The sequence below is a fragment of the Parasteatoda tepidariorum genome, chromosome 8, assembly GCF_043381705.1.
Source record: "Parasteatoda tepidariorum isolate YZ-2023 chromosome 8, CAS_Ptep_4.0, whole genome shotgun sequence".
In the NCBI taxonomy this organism is placed as follows: Eukaryota; Metazoa; Arthropoda; class Arachnida; order Araneae; family Theridiidae; genus Parasteatoda; species Parasteatoda tepidariorum.
Window position 1 is genome coordinate 80,497,496 of NC_092211.1, and position 16,156 is coordinate 80,513,651.

The 16,156-nt window shown below is 28.4% G+C and overlaps 1 protein-coding gene and 1 long non-coding RNA gene across 3 annotated transcripts in view; one reads left to right on the forward strand and one right to left on the reverse strand.

The window, feature by feature from the left end:
* The window catches only part of LOC107453834 (zinc finger protein 271-like), a 33,073-nt gene that overhangs the window by 13,363 nt on the left and 3,554 nt on the right, over positions 1-16,156 (reverse strand). Inside the window, exon 3 of the mRNA XM_071183937.1 lies at positions 15,468-16,148. Coding sequence (XP_071040038.1) covers positions 15,468-16,148 — 681 coding nt within the window. The remainder of the gene's footprint in view (positions 1-15,467; positions 16,149-16,156) is intronic.
* LOC107441588 (uncharacterized) lies at positions 128-2,938 on the forward strand. Of its 2 annotated transcripts, none has more exons than XR_006227295.2 (3): positions 128-174; positions 782-956; positions 1,710-2,938. It is a non-coding gene; the product is annotated as an uncharacterized lncRNA (long non-coding RNA). The 2 variants fall into 2 exon arrangements; XR_011637456.1 differs by lacking the exon at positions 128-174 and adding an exon at positions 191-347.

The following is a 16,156-nucleotide window of genomic DNA, read 5'->3' on the forward strand; positions in this document are numbered from 1 at the left end:
AAATAAATTTTTGCCAAGATAATTGAATTGAAATTTTTGCCTAGTATTTTGGAACAGGTCTTTTGAAGTAACCTGTTATTTTTATAACAGGTATGATTAAATAACAGGTTCCAAATACCTGTTCCGGAAAATATTGGACATCTCTACCGCAAGTATGTTATCAGATCTGTTATGGTATGTTGTAAGGTTTTATTCATTTCAGAAGTCTTATTTATAGTTTTGGATTATAAATATTCTATTCCATACTATTCGATTCATTTATTTATTTTAACACGTGTAACCTTTTCTAGTTGTTAAATAGTGTAATCGCTTGATTGTTAATATTATATATTTTTTTCTAAAAACGTGTAAGTGTTCAGTAAATAATGTATGACTATAATTCTGCAACCTATTATGGTATATAATTCTTCTGTGTTGTATCTTCGGATATCATAATTTAGACTGTTACAGCAAAATGTGTTTAAGTGGCAGGCATGCATTCGCTTACAAAAAACATGTGGTGTAATTTAAAACTCAGTATTGTATAATACATGTAGTATTGTATGCATAATTTAATCATATAATGGAATAATTTTAAGCTCTTAATTTTGTTTCATTTCTTTAAAATCAAAAATATGTTTTATAATTAACTACATTTAAATACTTTTAATGAATGAAAAAAAAATACAAATAAACTAAAGGAATTTAATTGGTTATCACACTCTGTGATCTAGTATTTGTTTAAGCATGTTATGAGTATTTTTTCTAATATATAATTTTTTTCACTTAAATTTTCATTTAGGTGATTAAAGCTTCAGTAATCCGGGATTCAATGTTTAATTATTTGAAACCCCATCTTCCTGATGTTATTCTGGGTCGCAATGTGCAGCTTGAAAACTTTCCAGGATTTAAAATTAAATGTTTAATGGAGAAAATAGAGAAGTTTAGTGGATTGGGTTTGATTGTTCTACATAGTGGTAAGTACCTTGTCGTCTAATTTCACATAAATTGGCTATGCCATGATCCCTCTAGACTTAAATTAAGGGTCCTTGTTGTGTCTTATTGAAAGTTAGTTCTTATTTAAAATTTGAAAGTTAAACCTCTATTATCTATTTATTGATAGACTGGTACTGTGGTTCCCAATAACCGTTTAATAGAACTCAGTGGTTGTTAAGTAAAAGGATTTTCTATGAATAAAAAAAATTTTATCTTTTAGTTGTTATATCTTGAATAAATTATGAGAAGGTTCTTGAGAATATGTGTATTTTCTGTTATGCTTTTCAAATTGAAATAGAATAGCTAAATTTGTTAAGAAAGAATGTGATTTCCTAACAATCTTTTCAATGTTTAGGATTTTTTTTAGCTTCCATTTCAATGGGAACCATATTTCTCCCTATTCATTTAATTCTCAGCTTTTGTATATATACCTAAAACTCCACGAATGTGCATTCAACTGCCAAACACAAATTCTGATTTGTAATTGTTAATGAATCAAGAAAATTTCATTCCTCTTATTTTATGTTTTCAAAATAAAATATACTTTAATTTGTCAATAAACTCTCTATTGTCTTAAGGTATTATTTTTATAATGCTGGGATTTTTTTCTTACTATATTTATGAAGATTTAAAATTGTTGTAGTGGAAGCAATTTTCATAATCATTTTAAATATTTTGTAAATAAATAGTGTTTACATTACATTTGTATATATATAGTATTACATTAATTTCAGGTTCTATTGATTGCTCTGTGGATGGAAGAGATTGAAAGATTAAGAAATTTTGTTGAACAATCCTAGGAGGGTATAGTATAAAGAAAATGTTCAGTAATATGTTTGCCTTTTAATACTTGTTTTAGAAGATTTATAAATGGTGTTCTATTGTATAGTGTCATGGCTATTTTAACCAACAATAAGTGCCTAAAGATTTTATAAAATCCATAATATTCTTTACCTTTTTTAATAAATTTGAATGAGTGTGCCATTCTTGTTTAAGAATTTTATAAAACAAGCAAAGTAATGTAATGCATAAGATATTTATAGAATGTAAACCTTTCTTCCCTTCAGGTTAAGGATAAAAATATTCAAAGTTTTAAGTGAGAAAAAGTATTAAATGGTCATGACACAAAAGGAATATATGCCTCTTGGGGAACCCGCCTTGCTATATGCTGTTAGGTTGTTCCATATTGAATTATGATTATAGTCTACTTATTACTCAGTCCAGCTTTTCTTTTTATAATAATGGATTATAAAAATGTTAAACCCTAAGCAATGTTTTAAATTTATATTGTTTTAGGCATTTAATAATTTGAAATAAAATGAAAATGAGCTTAATTATACCATGTTTATGTTTTTAAGTATAATAATCTGATTTTAAATATGTTTTTGGAACAACCTAATAAAAGGGGTCAGCGCATCTGTGCAACCATACCTCTTGATCAGAGCTGTATTTACCTTGCTTATTTATAAAGTGTTAAGAGTTTCATTTTAGATTATTGTAAGAATAAAATTATAGTAAAAATTGAAGTTTCACTTCAAAAAAGCAAAGAGAGCTTACAGCCCTGCTCTTGGGTGATGTGGAAAATGGTTGCAATCATGCATGTTTTAAGAGTTTAAATTTCAGGTCTGTTCTTTTCATTATTCTGAGGAGAGCTTAATTTACGAGCATTTACTTATCCTACTGATAAAAACTGGAGCAGTCTGTCATTATTAAATGTCTTGTCTGTCCTAGGTGATGAAAGTTGGTTCAATTAGCTGTATATTCCAATCTGTTTAATTTTTGAATGAAGAACATTTATTTTTAAAACTTCAGTTTTACCTTTTGAAGGGCAACAGTGTTTTTAGAATGTATTTGCATGTCATCTTTAAGCTGTATGAAATAAAACTATTGTGTTTGGTTTTTGTTCAACAATTACTGTGTTTATATGCACATTTTTTAATAAATTTTCAATTCTCACACTGCAGAGTTAATGTACCTTTTAATAATATTTCCTGTAAGCAACACCCACTATCTCATCAAAACTTTATGCATCATTTTACAGAATTCTAATTGAAAAAAAAAACTATTTATATTAAAAAAATTGTGTATTTAGAATATCAAATAACTTTCCCCCTGTAAAAGTTTTCTTGATATAAATAAGTTGTTAGAAACTCAAATTGATTCCTTTTTTTTTAAATATTCAAATGGCAATCGAATCTCCAGTATATGAAACTGTTTAAATTTTAAATCAGCACTAATAAAAACAATTTTATGCAATAATCTCTTTTTTAATTATTGAAGCTCTAATTCAACGTTATTTACAGGGTTCCCTTGGTCCTTGAAAACTGCTTAATTTTTATTATGGTACAAGGTTTTAGTAAAAATTCCTCAAATTTCAGTATCATTATAATTGATAGAAACAATAATTTGTTCTTTTATCTCCTGGAATGAGACAATGCATCAACAGTAAAGCATTTTAGCGGGATAGGCAGAGACCTTTCATTAATATAATGGTTCTTTTTATAAATTCTTTCTTTTGCTTAAGATGGTACCCCTTATGGTAAAAAATGGTTGCATTAAAATTAGTTGACCCTTTGCTTAGGGTGCACCATTGTACCAGCTGTAGGTAAAAGATAAATGTTTTCCACCAGATTACTTAGTGATATGTGAAATTAATTCCTAATAACAGTTTTGGCTAGAAATAATTTTATATAAAGCTAATTATAAAAATTAATGTAACATATTTGCCATTTAGTAATAATTTCAAAATATTTCAATCGTTTACTATTTTTAATGAACTGAATCATAACAATAGTAGAGAATTATATTACAAAAGGGTGACAAGAAAATTATGAAAAAATAAATTTATATTTTAATTAAGGAACCTTAACAATTTTCTGACCGTGAAAAATCGTTTTAGACCATTTTATTATAACATTGAGAACTAATATATGAAATATCTTAGTTTGAAGATTATGAATCCTCTACAGCTGAATCGTACTTTTATCCTGTAAAAAGTTTCATAAGAGATTTCTTGCAATGAATTTAAAAAATATAAAATTAGGGCTTGTGGAAAAAAAAGTAGAACAAATTAAGGTGTTTGGCTATTAGTAGGGCCTTGTATTTACTTGGAATAAAACTTAATTTAACATGACATAATTAAGAAATTTATCATGCGTAACATCACGAATTCTTTTATTATATACCCTTATAAATGAAACATTTTATTAATAGACATAAAAAAAAATCTTTTTTTAAGATGTGAAAAAAATTGTATAACAATTTGCATAGGGATGCACAATCTTTTAGAAAGACATGTTAATCAAGTAATATGTTTGCATAAAATTAAGTATTTTCAAGTTTTTAAAATGAAAAACTGATTACTACTTAGGGAGAAAACAGAATCAATTATCGGAAATTTTTTTTAGATAAATTTAAAAATAATGGGAAAATTCATGTTTTTTTTCATCACATTACATAATAAACTTCATTTAACATTAAAAATTTGTGATGTTCATACAATTAAAATAAAAATAAAAAAAATTATATATACTAGTTGAATAATTTAAAAAAGTTTGCAGGACTTAAAATTACGTAAAATTAAAACAAAACCTTTGCAGGGAAATATAAGATTCAACATTTAGTAGGCAATTTAGTACTCCAACTTTAAAACATTTTAAATAAATTATAAGAGAAAAGAAAATAAACCATTAATTTTGAAGGAAATATTTTCCTTAATAATAAAAAACTATTAAGTTACTTGTTTACAACTCTTTATGACCAATACTTTTTTAACATGTTACTACTTACAATTAATACACATATATATTAACGAATTAAAATTTACATTACTCTACTCATCTTGATTAAACTTTTTTTTTCTGGTAAAATTTAAGGGTATACAAATTTCCCAGCATATGATCATAAATGATACAAGATGATCCATGTAGATAACAAATGGCTTAAAAAATTTCTTACGGGTTAACCTGCGATGTGCAAAATTTTTAAATATTGTGATAATTTTATCTACTTGATCATCTGATAGCTTTTTCGGGCTATTAAATGAAAATTTAGTAATTTTGTTTAAAGACTGCTCCACAATCTCTAGAATATGCCCAATTCATTCTGGAAGACAGTCTTTCTGCAGAAATTGATCTTGTGATCAGCTTTACACTTAGGGCAAATAACTTAATCAGTTTTTGGAATTTGTCCCACATGGCGCTCTTCCTTTCCTAATTTTTAAATCGCGTGAATACGAGTAGCGATGTGTGATTTTTGAATTGCGAGATGATTCACAGTGTATGGTATTTTAAACGCCACAATACGAATTACGATATGTGACTTAATTACGAGACGAATCAAACCGAAAAAGAATAGGTTGGGTATGCGTTGTTAAACATGCACATGTTCATGAAACTATAGAATTGTGAACGTGTATTGAAATGTTCTTCCTCAAAAGGGATTCGCGTTTAATATAAATTTATACATCTCGTTTTTTTTTATATTTTTTTTTATTTATTTATTATTAATATTCTCTTTGGGACGGAATCAATTTTGCTAAAATACATAAGTACTTTTTAAATTGCCTAAAAAGAAAAAAAAATAGAATCGAATTTCATGAGTTCTAATCTTTGTTAAAATAACGGGATAATCAAAATCACAGTACATCAATAACTGCCAAAAAAAAGAAGAAAATAGCGTTTAACCTCTTATATTTATGTCAAAATCGGCACAATTAGAGCACGTAAAAAATCATTTTTTAATGCGTGATTCATAACTCATGTGCTGTGAACTATAGTAATAAAAATGTCAGGATTTTTTAAATCACGGGGAAAAACGTAGTAACTAGGGAAAAGTCATTGGATTTATCATAAATCGGCATACACGAAGAGGGTCGAAAGTGACAAAAATAATTCGAAATTATATATAGTCGAATTAAAAATACTGGGATTTTCAAAACTATGCGTAAATTCGTAGCATTAACCACCGGAAAAAAGCAATCGCAAAACTACATTAAAAGAGATTGGGTGCGCCAATGCACAATTATAAATTTTCGAATTTTTTTTTATTTTCAAAAAAAAAAAAAATTTTATTGATCTTTTATTTTGTTCAAGTTGCTACAGCAGGTTTGTCAGGCCGCTGGTTGCAAACCCCTAATTTACATAATAATTCCACTTAATAAAAATAGATATTTTTCTTATAAATGAAGTAGTTTAATTTAATTTTTAATTTAAATCCCTGTAATAAGTCTAAATATCTGGAAAAAAATTCAATATTAGTTATCATATTAAAAGTTAAGCACTTGTAATGAAAATTTCATTAACAATTATTATTTTATATAAATTAAAAAATATTCGCAAGGTTTAAGAATCCTGGCTGTTTTATAAAGGACGGTTACTTCATTTTCCCATTATAATTAACGGTACATTAGTACGCTCTTAGAATGAGTTGAATAAATACCAATTTATGCATCAAGTTAATTTTTCTTTAATTTTTAAAAAGTCTTGTTCTAAGGACAATTATTATGCTTTTTAAGCCAAACGTAATGATCTCGTTTAATAAATTTTCAATAAACACCACCTTGGAAAGATGTGAGTTTCTTTCTTTAAGTGGACCCACTCGGACAAACCGAGCTCAGGTTAGCGAAATTTTCCTGGTAGTAAATACAATTTGTATCAGTGCTTGAATTATAATGAAATTGCTCTCTTAGTATTTATTAATTTATTTTTCTTTAAAAATTCAAAAATTGGTATTGTCACTGGGGGCATATGTAAATTTTAGGATGAACAATTATTCTATATTTAATGCCCTTAGTTTTTCAAAACAAATACTTAATTTTTTTCAAAAAAAGTCCTTAAGAGTTCTTAATTTTTGTTTTGTTAAAAAAGTGGGAACCCTTAATTAAGTTGTAGTGACTTACAACAAATTTTCGAGGTAATACTTTTTATTATTTCGTAAAGAAATACAAGATTAGTCTATTTCTTCGTCAAAATAAGTGTGTTAAGTATGGTTCCAAATTACTAAAGAAAACCTTTTTGATTTTTTTAAAAGCAAAATACAGTCTCTTCGTAAGAAATAGACAATGTCTATGTTTTTTAATGTTATCTAGTGAAATTCTTGGTAATTCGTTAGGTAGTTCTTTGAAAATCGTACTAAAGAGCAGTTTAAGGTTAAAATATTAGTTTTGGAAAAAGTTGTATTCATCCCTCTAGGATACTGCTCTAGGATATATGACGAATTTCGGAAATTCGTCATATATCCTAGAGCAGTGGTTGGTTGTAACATTAACAGAGGCCATTTTTACAGAATTAGAAAGTTTTAAATGAATAAAAAAATTTCATATTAGTAATATATGGCAATTCTTTTCAAGCATTTCTTAAAGTAAGTATGGTAAAATTTACAAGGATGATTTCGAAAAAAGTAAAATTTTAAACTTGAAATAAAAAACCAAATTTCGCAATATTATAAAGTATTCTTAACAATTTCAACTTTTTTTAAAATAAAAATGGGATACATTTTCGAGGGAAAAGTTACTATCGAATCTTGACTTAGCCCATTAAAGGAATTGCTCTTTCAGTTACTTAGTTTCATTTATTGAAGAGGGAATTTATTTATTTATTTTCGTATCAGAGATTTTCTTAATATTAATGCTAAATCCGGGTTCAGCTATGTTGTACACAGCATTTTAAATTATTTGTATAATAAACTTCTTCCTAAAAAGCCAACGATTTTAATTAACATGATTTTTTCTTCTTTGGAAAAAGAAAAAAAAATCACCTGTACTGTACTTGTGGAAATAAAAAGGATCTTGAAAATTTATAAGTTGAAGCAAACATTTCTCATTCCAGTAGATTATTTCCTCGAATGAAATTTTATTTGATGGAATTACATTTTAAATCCAATTTAGTTGTTCAGTTCGATGGAGAAGGATTTTAAATCTTTGGAGATATATGCGCAATCAAGTTTCTTGCCTACAGCACTTTACAGAGTTAAATCTTCTAAAAATTATTATTATTATTTTAATTTCCTTCGCTTATTATTTTTAAAAATCATCATTAATTTATAATGTGCTTTAGATTTTTACTCTTGACACGGCTGAGAGAAGTTGACGTAGTTAAATTTTATCGCATAATGAAACATTAATACCATTGCCCAGCAAATATTTCCTGGAAATAAATATTTTACCATTTAAAAAAAATAAATAAACAACTGTTTTTCTAAGAGCTCAATTTTCTAAGAGCTCAATTAATTAATTTTACCATTTAAAAAAAAATAAATAAACAACTGTTTTTCTAAGAGCTCAATTAACGAACATCTTCAATATTTGTTAAATGATAGTCTAAATTTATTTTAACATTATTTCCAATTTTTTTTTAACGATAACAATCATGCGATATGAATGTTAAAATCATGTTTAATAAAATTCACCTTTTAATGTGATTTTAAAGGACATAAATGGTGAAGTAATATAATCTTTTTGTGTTCAATATCATAATAAAATGACTTAATTGAGTAAGAATAAATTATATCTTTGTGCAACTCCAAGCTGAGAAATACATCGTTAATGACAGTCACGTGTGCAAAATACTTTGACGTAAGACGTTCTAAAGCCTAGAGACAGAAATAAATCTGTCCAATCACAGAGAGGACATGAAATTTCACATTTTTACGCTCACTGAAGATACGCCAATAGTGAGATAAACCACTCGACTAAGGTAAACCTGAAGGAGGGTAAGTTCTTGGAATTTTGTTGCCACCGGGAAGATGGGACCTTCTAATCTTAGGCGAAAATCTACGTCACTAATTTTTAATTTTCGTGATGAGTGGTTTAGTTGTACTAGTTCTGATTTAGAATATAACAATATAATAAAATATAAAAAATGGATAATAAATTGTTGTTGTTGTTCATTTACGTCGCACTAGAGCTGCACAATGGGCTATTGNGAGTCTCATAATTGTCTGCTAGCGTTCAATTAGTTTGTTATTAAAACTTTTTCATGGTTTTCATTTGTGTTTAATGTAAATTCAAATTAGTTTCATTCAAAAAGTCTTTCAAATTATAATTTTATTCCTGTATTTAAACTACAAGTAACTTTGATACCTGAGTTGTGTACAAAAAGGGGCCAAAAATTTTTTAGAGCATTTCACAACATTTACTTGGATAGGCTATATATCAAAGATGATAAAAAAAAAAAGAGATTGATTATTAAAAATTATTTCATTGCTATAATGAATCCTATTGCCATCAAGAAATCTGACAAACGTTTTCGTGGTTTTCCGTAGCTTGTATCGCAGAATTACTATTACAATAGCTTTTATAAGTATGCTTTTATTCTGATACTTGAATATCAATTTGCTTTGATTCCTGGGTTGTGTAAAAAAAAATATTAATATAAGAAGAGTGTTTCACAATATTCAGTAAGATGGCAGATTGTTTTTGAAGGACGATGAAAAAAATTTTGGATTATAAAAAATAATTTCATTGCGATAATCAACATTCAGCTGGAAACCTATAACCATTCAACAATTTAAAATACTTTTTTGTGGTTTTCCTTCGCATGTAACGTAAATTTGATTATTTTAATTTAATCTTCATTAAAATAAACTATTCTTATAACTTACATGAACATGATTGTATTCCGATACTTAAATTGTTAATTGCTTTGATTTCTAAATTGAATTAAAGATAATAATGGCGTTTCGTTACATTCACAAAGATGATAAGCTTCACAAGGATGGAAAAAAAATTATTGGTCATTAAAAAATAATTTCTTTTAGATAATAAACATTTAGCTACAATCTTATTACCAATAAAAGCAATTTTTAAAAAAAGCATTTTCGTTGTTGTTGCTTATCCTCCTCTGGTCTGACTTCGTCAGACCAGATCTATGAACCCGTTGACCTGAAGAAAATCAAAGACCAAAAGAGGAGTGGAGTAAATGTCTTCCCAGAGAAGACCAAGACAGTTCAGGATGTGATCGGCGGAATCCCGGTGTAGATGACATTTAGGGCAGAGGGGGTAGGTTTTAGTTCCCTCAGAATATAGTAAACCTTTAAGTTGGCCGGTAGCTAGGCGGGAGATGGCTGTGCAGACTCTCCTTTCAAAGGGAAGGGTCAGAGAAGCTCCAGGCTTATTGCACCAATGGTGGGTAGGGGGAATCAACCAGTCTCTTGAGAAGCTGGGATTTCTTCAGGGAGTATTGGTCTGGGATTTCTTCGTGGTTTTCCTTAGCGTTTAACGCAAAATTTGATAGTTTTAATTAAAATAAGTTATTTTTATAGCAATTATACCTCGATACTTAAAATCCAACTTACTTTTACTTCTAGGTTGAGTTAATAAGAAGAGTTTTATGTTTTATTCAGAAAGATGTTACCCATTTGATTCAATAAACTGGTTTATTTTCTGCTTCCCTTTTTACATTTTTTTTAAAGTGAAAAATGAGAACTTGTTACACCTTCTGACTCTTATAACATATATATGAAATAAACATGAACTTTTTATACGGTGATAAAATTCAAAATATTAAGTACTTGGATTGCTATGATTTTATTATTTTACTAACAACTTATTCTAGTATATTATATTGAAATATCTGATATATTGAAATGTCTGATATATCTGGAGAAAAAAAAATTCTAACTAAATATTCTTTGAGTCAGGAAAAGACAAAAAAAAAATCTGTTGATTTTTTTGAAATATACTTGGCTTTCAAAACAACGCCTTAAAAATTTTGTTCTCGATAAAATTAATTTTAGATGATTTTAATCCTTCATCTCTAATTAACCTCGTTATATCATGTTTTTGATCAAAGTTCAGCAGCGTGTTTGTCCTTTCTCTTCTAAATATTAATTTGATCCTTACACAAGTTTTTTATTCCATTTCTTATAAGGATTCGTAAAATATATATTAACAGCCAGGATTAGAGAACAACAGAGTTATATTCTTCAAAAATGGCACAAAACAAAAAAGATACAAGGGAGTTAATTTAAATCAAATAAATGTACTGTTTGTTTATATGTACTCACTTTTCCTTTCTAAAGGATTCCAGCGAATAAAAGAGTATGCATATTTACCAAGCTTTAGCCAACCGAAAAATAAGATAGATTCAATACCTCCTTAATTTACTCTTCTNCTAATAATTATTTTTTTAAAATCTTTACAATATACAAGGGAGTTAATTTAAATCAAATAAATGTACTGTATATTTATATGTACTCATGTTTCCTTTCTAAAGGATTCCAGCGAATAAAAGAGTATACATACTTACCAAGTTTTAACCAACCGAAAAATAAGATAGATTCAATACCTCCTTAATTTATTCTTCTTATATATTTGAATTTTTGTATTAAAGAAATATATCAAATTTAAAATTGAAGCCTAGCGAACAGAACAGAATTTTACAACGAATTGTGGTAACAGGTATGTAAAAACTTAAGTACGACATTTTAAATACAGTAAGTTGATGTCGTTGTTCTTCAAATATAATAAAGAGAAAACTTTACTAATAAATTTAATAAAAAATAATTCCGTTTTTGTTATATTCTTCAATTTTTACTGCTAGCTGATCATGTAACTAATATATTCAGAGAAAAAACTTTTTGAATCTTGCATAATTTTCAGAAAACTACTGATGCACATTTAAACCCTATTTCTTACATAGATTTTATCATCTGTATTTTATAAAACAAATCGAAAACAAGGTCGAATTTCCAGTCAGAATGAGAGGGGGAATAAGTACATACATACGAAGGGCAAGCTTATAAATTATAAAATTATCTATGAAAACTTATATAACTAAATACTTTCTATTTATTCACGTAATTGGTATTATTTGCAACTTTCACGCTATCATTGTTTAACAACTTGTCTTTTAGGCGTCCTCTTTTCTTCAAACTCTTTGAGATACTTACTCCAGTGCACCCTGGTATTGCTGAAAAATAAAAGATCGATAAAAAAATTTTAATAATTAAAATCTTACAGTTATTTTATGCACATTTAAACCCTATTTCTTACATAGCTTTTATCATCTGTATTTTATAAAAACAAATCGAAAACAAGGTCGAATTTCCAGTCAGAATGAGAGGAGGAATAAGTACATACATACGAAGGGCAAGCTTATAAATTATAAAATTATCTATGAAAACTCATATAAACAAATACTTTCTATTTATTCACGTAATTGGTATTATCACGCTGGCATTATTTGCAACTTCACGCTATTTTTGTTAAACAACTTGTCTTTTAGGCGTCCTCTTTTCTTCAAACTCTTTGAGAGACTTACTTCAGTGCACCCTGGTATTGCTGAAAAATAAAATATCGATAAAAAATGTTTAATAATTAAAATCTTACAGTTATTTTATTTACTATATAAACACATGTAACCATTTAGTTTCAAGCTTGTTAGTATCCCTTATTATACTAGATGATTTTTTTTAATATAAATGTCTTTTCTGGTTTAATGAAAGTTTTAATAATAACTCCGTAACTATGACACAGTCATGCTATTATCAATAGCTGAGACCACTTTTCATATGCTTTACCATAATCCTAAGCTAAAACAAAGAAGTTTACTAGGTAAGGGTCGCAAATTAATCTTTATCCGACTATAGTACAAAAACGCTAGAAGGTGGGTGTAAGGAACAAGAAATAGAGAAGAGTTTAAAAACACCTATAATTAAGTCATTTTTAGTATTTATTACATCCTCTTTATTCCATTTGATTTGTTAAATTTCGTAGAATTTTTGTTTTTAGTGCTTTAAAAAATTTGCAACTCCCATTTCATTACATTTTTGTTGTCATCTTTGATACGAATTCTTAAAATATATGTTAACGGTGTTCTATTCTATACAAACTAATTCAGAGTAAACTTTCACGAATTCAATATTTGGTCCTAAACTTTTTGTCACGATAAATTTCTGTTGTAATGTAAAATTCAATTTTAAATTAGAATGGTAGAACTATAAGGAAATTCAAATATTGATATTATAGTTAGAGTTTTTATTCCTTAATATTTATAAATACTTTTCCTAGGATGTGGAGACATTCTAACTTGGTCTAAATGTGCTCTTAAAAAAGGGGAATATTTAAACCCACCCTTTCTTTAGATCACCTCTCGATTTGCAAAGCTTAATAAATAAGGTCCCATGTTTTAATGCACCCGCAATATTCCCAATATAATGTATATTCCCAATAAATATCATTCTGCTATTTGCATTCCTTCTTGTGTAGCAATTTTATTGGCCATTAGTGTACATTGTATTTTTATTATTATATTATTAAAGGTCATTTGAATTCTGACAAATATTTAAGTTACACGGTTTTCTTGAGTAAGAATGAGTCGTAAATAACATTCCTATGTTTCTATACATTTCGAAACTGAATTTCGAATAGAACTAATTAATTTTCATATATGAGGTTCCTGAGGAACCATTAAGATTGACACTTAGTACGTGAAAATCAAATCATTAGAGCGAAAGTTATTGAGGGTGGTGATGAGGGAAAGTTATCTTTTTTTTTTTCCGGTCCACTGTACAATATGTACATGATTTCGCAAATATACAATTGGTAATAATTTTAGTTGTACCTGTACTTAAGTGAAAAAAGAAATATTTTTTAAAAATGTGTTTTCTTTTTTACAAAAAAGAGAATAAAATTGTCTAAATATAGAAAATCGTTAAATTGTCGCAAAATACAAGGATTTTCTTCTGAGAAACAGTAGAGTATGATGTAGCAATGAGGGGGGAGTAGTGAGATAAGAGATTTTTCTATATTCCTCTCACACATCGAATCAAATAAGAGTAATTGTCTCTAATACTGGAAGTAGATTAATATCGTACTTGAGAGCTATAAAGACTTCGTAGTTCTTTTTGTTATTTACTTTGTTTCATGAAATTTCTTCAATTCTTTTTTAGATTTTCAATAATTTTTCTCCCTGTTAATTTCAACAAAATTTTAAAATCACAAAAATTTCAGGACATCTATTGAAATGTTTAATAATTAAGAATACTTTCTTTCTTTTAAAAAGAAAAGTAAGGATTACTTTGAGCCCTGATTATGTATTACTATAAAGCAGGGTTGGCAAGGTTTAGGACAAAATGGATTAATCCACGGTTTAAACCGGCCTGTCCAAAACCCTTTTACTCAAATAATGTAACAATTTTATCTGAACAATATTTAAGAGGTAAAATAAACATCGAACTAATAATAACATATTGATAATTAAATCTACTAGAAAATATTTGTTTCTAAAAGTATAATGTTTTATTAATATTGTTTGACTCTTTAATACAAACATTAAACAAAGGAAGATTAATCAGTAAATCCAATCTCTGTTCAACTTGATGCCCAGGTGTTGCGGGTTCGCATAGGTAATATTTCATGGGAAATAGTTTAGTTGCAATGGAACGGCAACAAAATATAAAAATATTATAGAACAAACAATCGATAAGTTAACAAGTAAAAACGATGTCTAAAATAGTTATTCTTCCTATGTAAAATGTCCTCGTCAAGTAAATAAATGTGCTCTTGTCTAAAAGAACCTGTATCTTCTTCTTGTGAGTCGTAGTTCAATATTGTTAGAAAATTTAAAGTTCGCCTTCGCAACACCAGGAGAATAACAGCTGTTATTGCTGTCAGGGGAGGCAGCTCTAATGATTCCTCAGTATCTATACATCCAAATATCCTGAAAATGTAATCACTTGCTCTTCAACTATAATGTATGTTCCCAATAAATATCATTCTGTTATTTGCATTCCTTCCTGGTGTAGCAATTTTATTGGCCATTAGTGTATATTGTATTTTTATTATTCTACTAGCCGCCTAAGGCGGCCAGGTGTCCGCCACGCTAAAGGTTTTCACAAATAAGTTAATAAAGCTGTAAATCTAACACGGACTGCAAGTAAACAGTGAGTTAAGAAACCCCCAGTTAGGAAACAGAGTGTCCAAAAAGAATGAAAAATACAATTTTTGAATCGTGGTCAACATTTCGAAACCGTGGTTTCGCGTAAGGTCAGTGTCAACGGGGAATACGGAGTAAATAATTAACTACACGAATCAGGTTTCTCACTAGAATGAACAATGCTGTGTTTCATTAGATTACTATTGTGAGTAAAACTTTTATTACATATACAACAAGAATAATGCTTCTCTCAAGTATGAACACAAAGTGCTCAGTCAGATGACCTCTACGTGACAAACTCTTATTAGGTACATATACTGCACAGATAAGACTTTTCACTAGTATGAACATAACTGTGCTTAGATAACTTTAGCATGAAAAACTCTTTACAGTATGTTGGCGCCTCTATCGGCTTTGGCTTCGTTTATCTTTTCATTTGGCGAAAAGAAGAGCTCTTGTTGTTTTTGTTTTTGATATCGTCGGACGTCTTCAAATGGCGTCATTCATCGTTTGTTAATAAATTGTTAAATAGTTATCGTTTGTACTTAATCAATCGTAAAATACAGTCCGCATATCGACCCCCTCAACATGTTCCTGTCTACCCGGAGTTCAAACTTGATATAATTTGAAAATNATACTACAAGAATAAGGTTTCTCACCAGTGTGAACACGACTGTGTACAGTGAGAGAACTTTTATGCGAATAACTTTTGTTGCATATAGTGCAAGAATGAGGTTTCTCACCAGTGTGAACACGACTATGTTTAGTCAGATCACTATTTTGTGAAAAACTCTTATTGCATATACTACAAGAATAAGGTTTCTCACCAGTGTGAACACGACTGTGTTCAGTCAGATGACTTTTAAACGAAAAACTCTTGTTGCATTCACTACAAGAATAAGGCTTTTCTCCAGTATGAACACGACTGTGTTTAGTCAAATAACTTTTTTTCAAAACACTCTTGTTGCATATACTACAAGAATAAGGTTTCTCACCAGTGTGAACACGACTATGATTATTCAGATTACTTTTATGCGAAAAATTCTTGCTGCATATACTACAAGAATAAGGTTTCTCACCAGTGTGAACACGACTGTGTTTAGTCAGAGGACTTTTTAGCGAAAAACTCTTGTTGCACAAACTGCAAGAATAAGGTTTCTCACCAGTGTGAACACGACTGTGTTCAGTCAGTTGACTTCTAAAGGAAAAACTCTTGTTGCATATACTACAACAATAAGGTTTCTCACCAGTGTGAACACGACTGTGTTTGGTCAAATGATTTCTTTGCGAAAAACTCTTGTTGC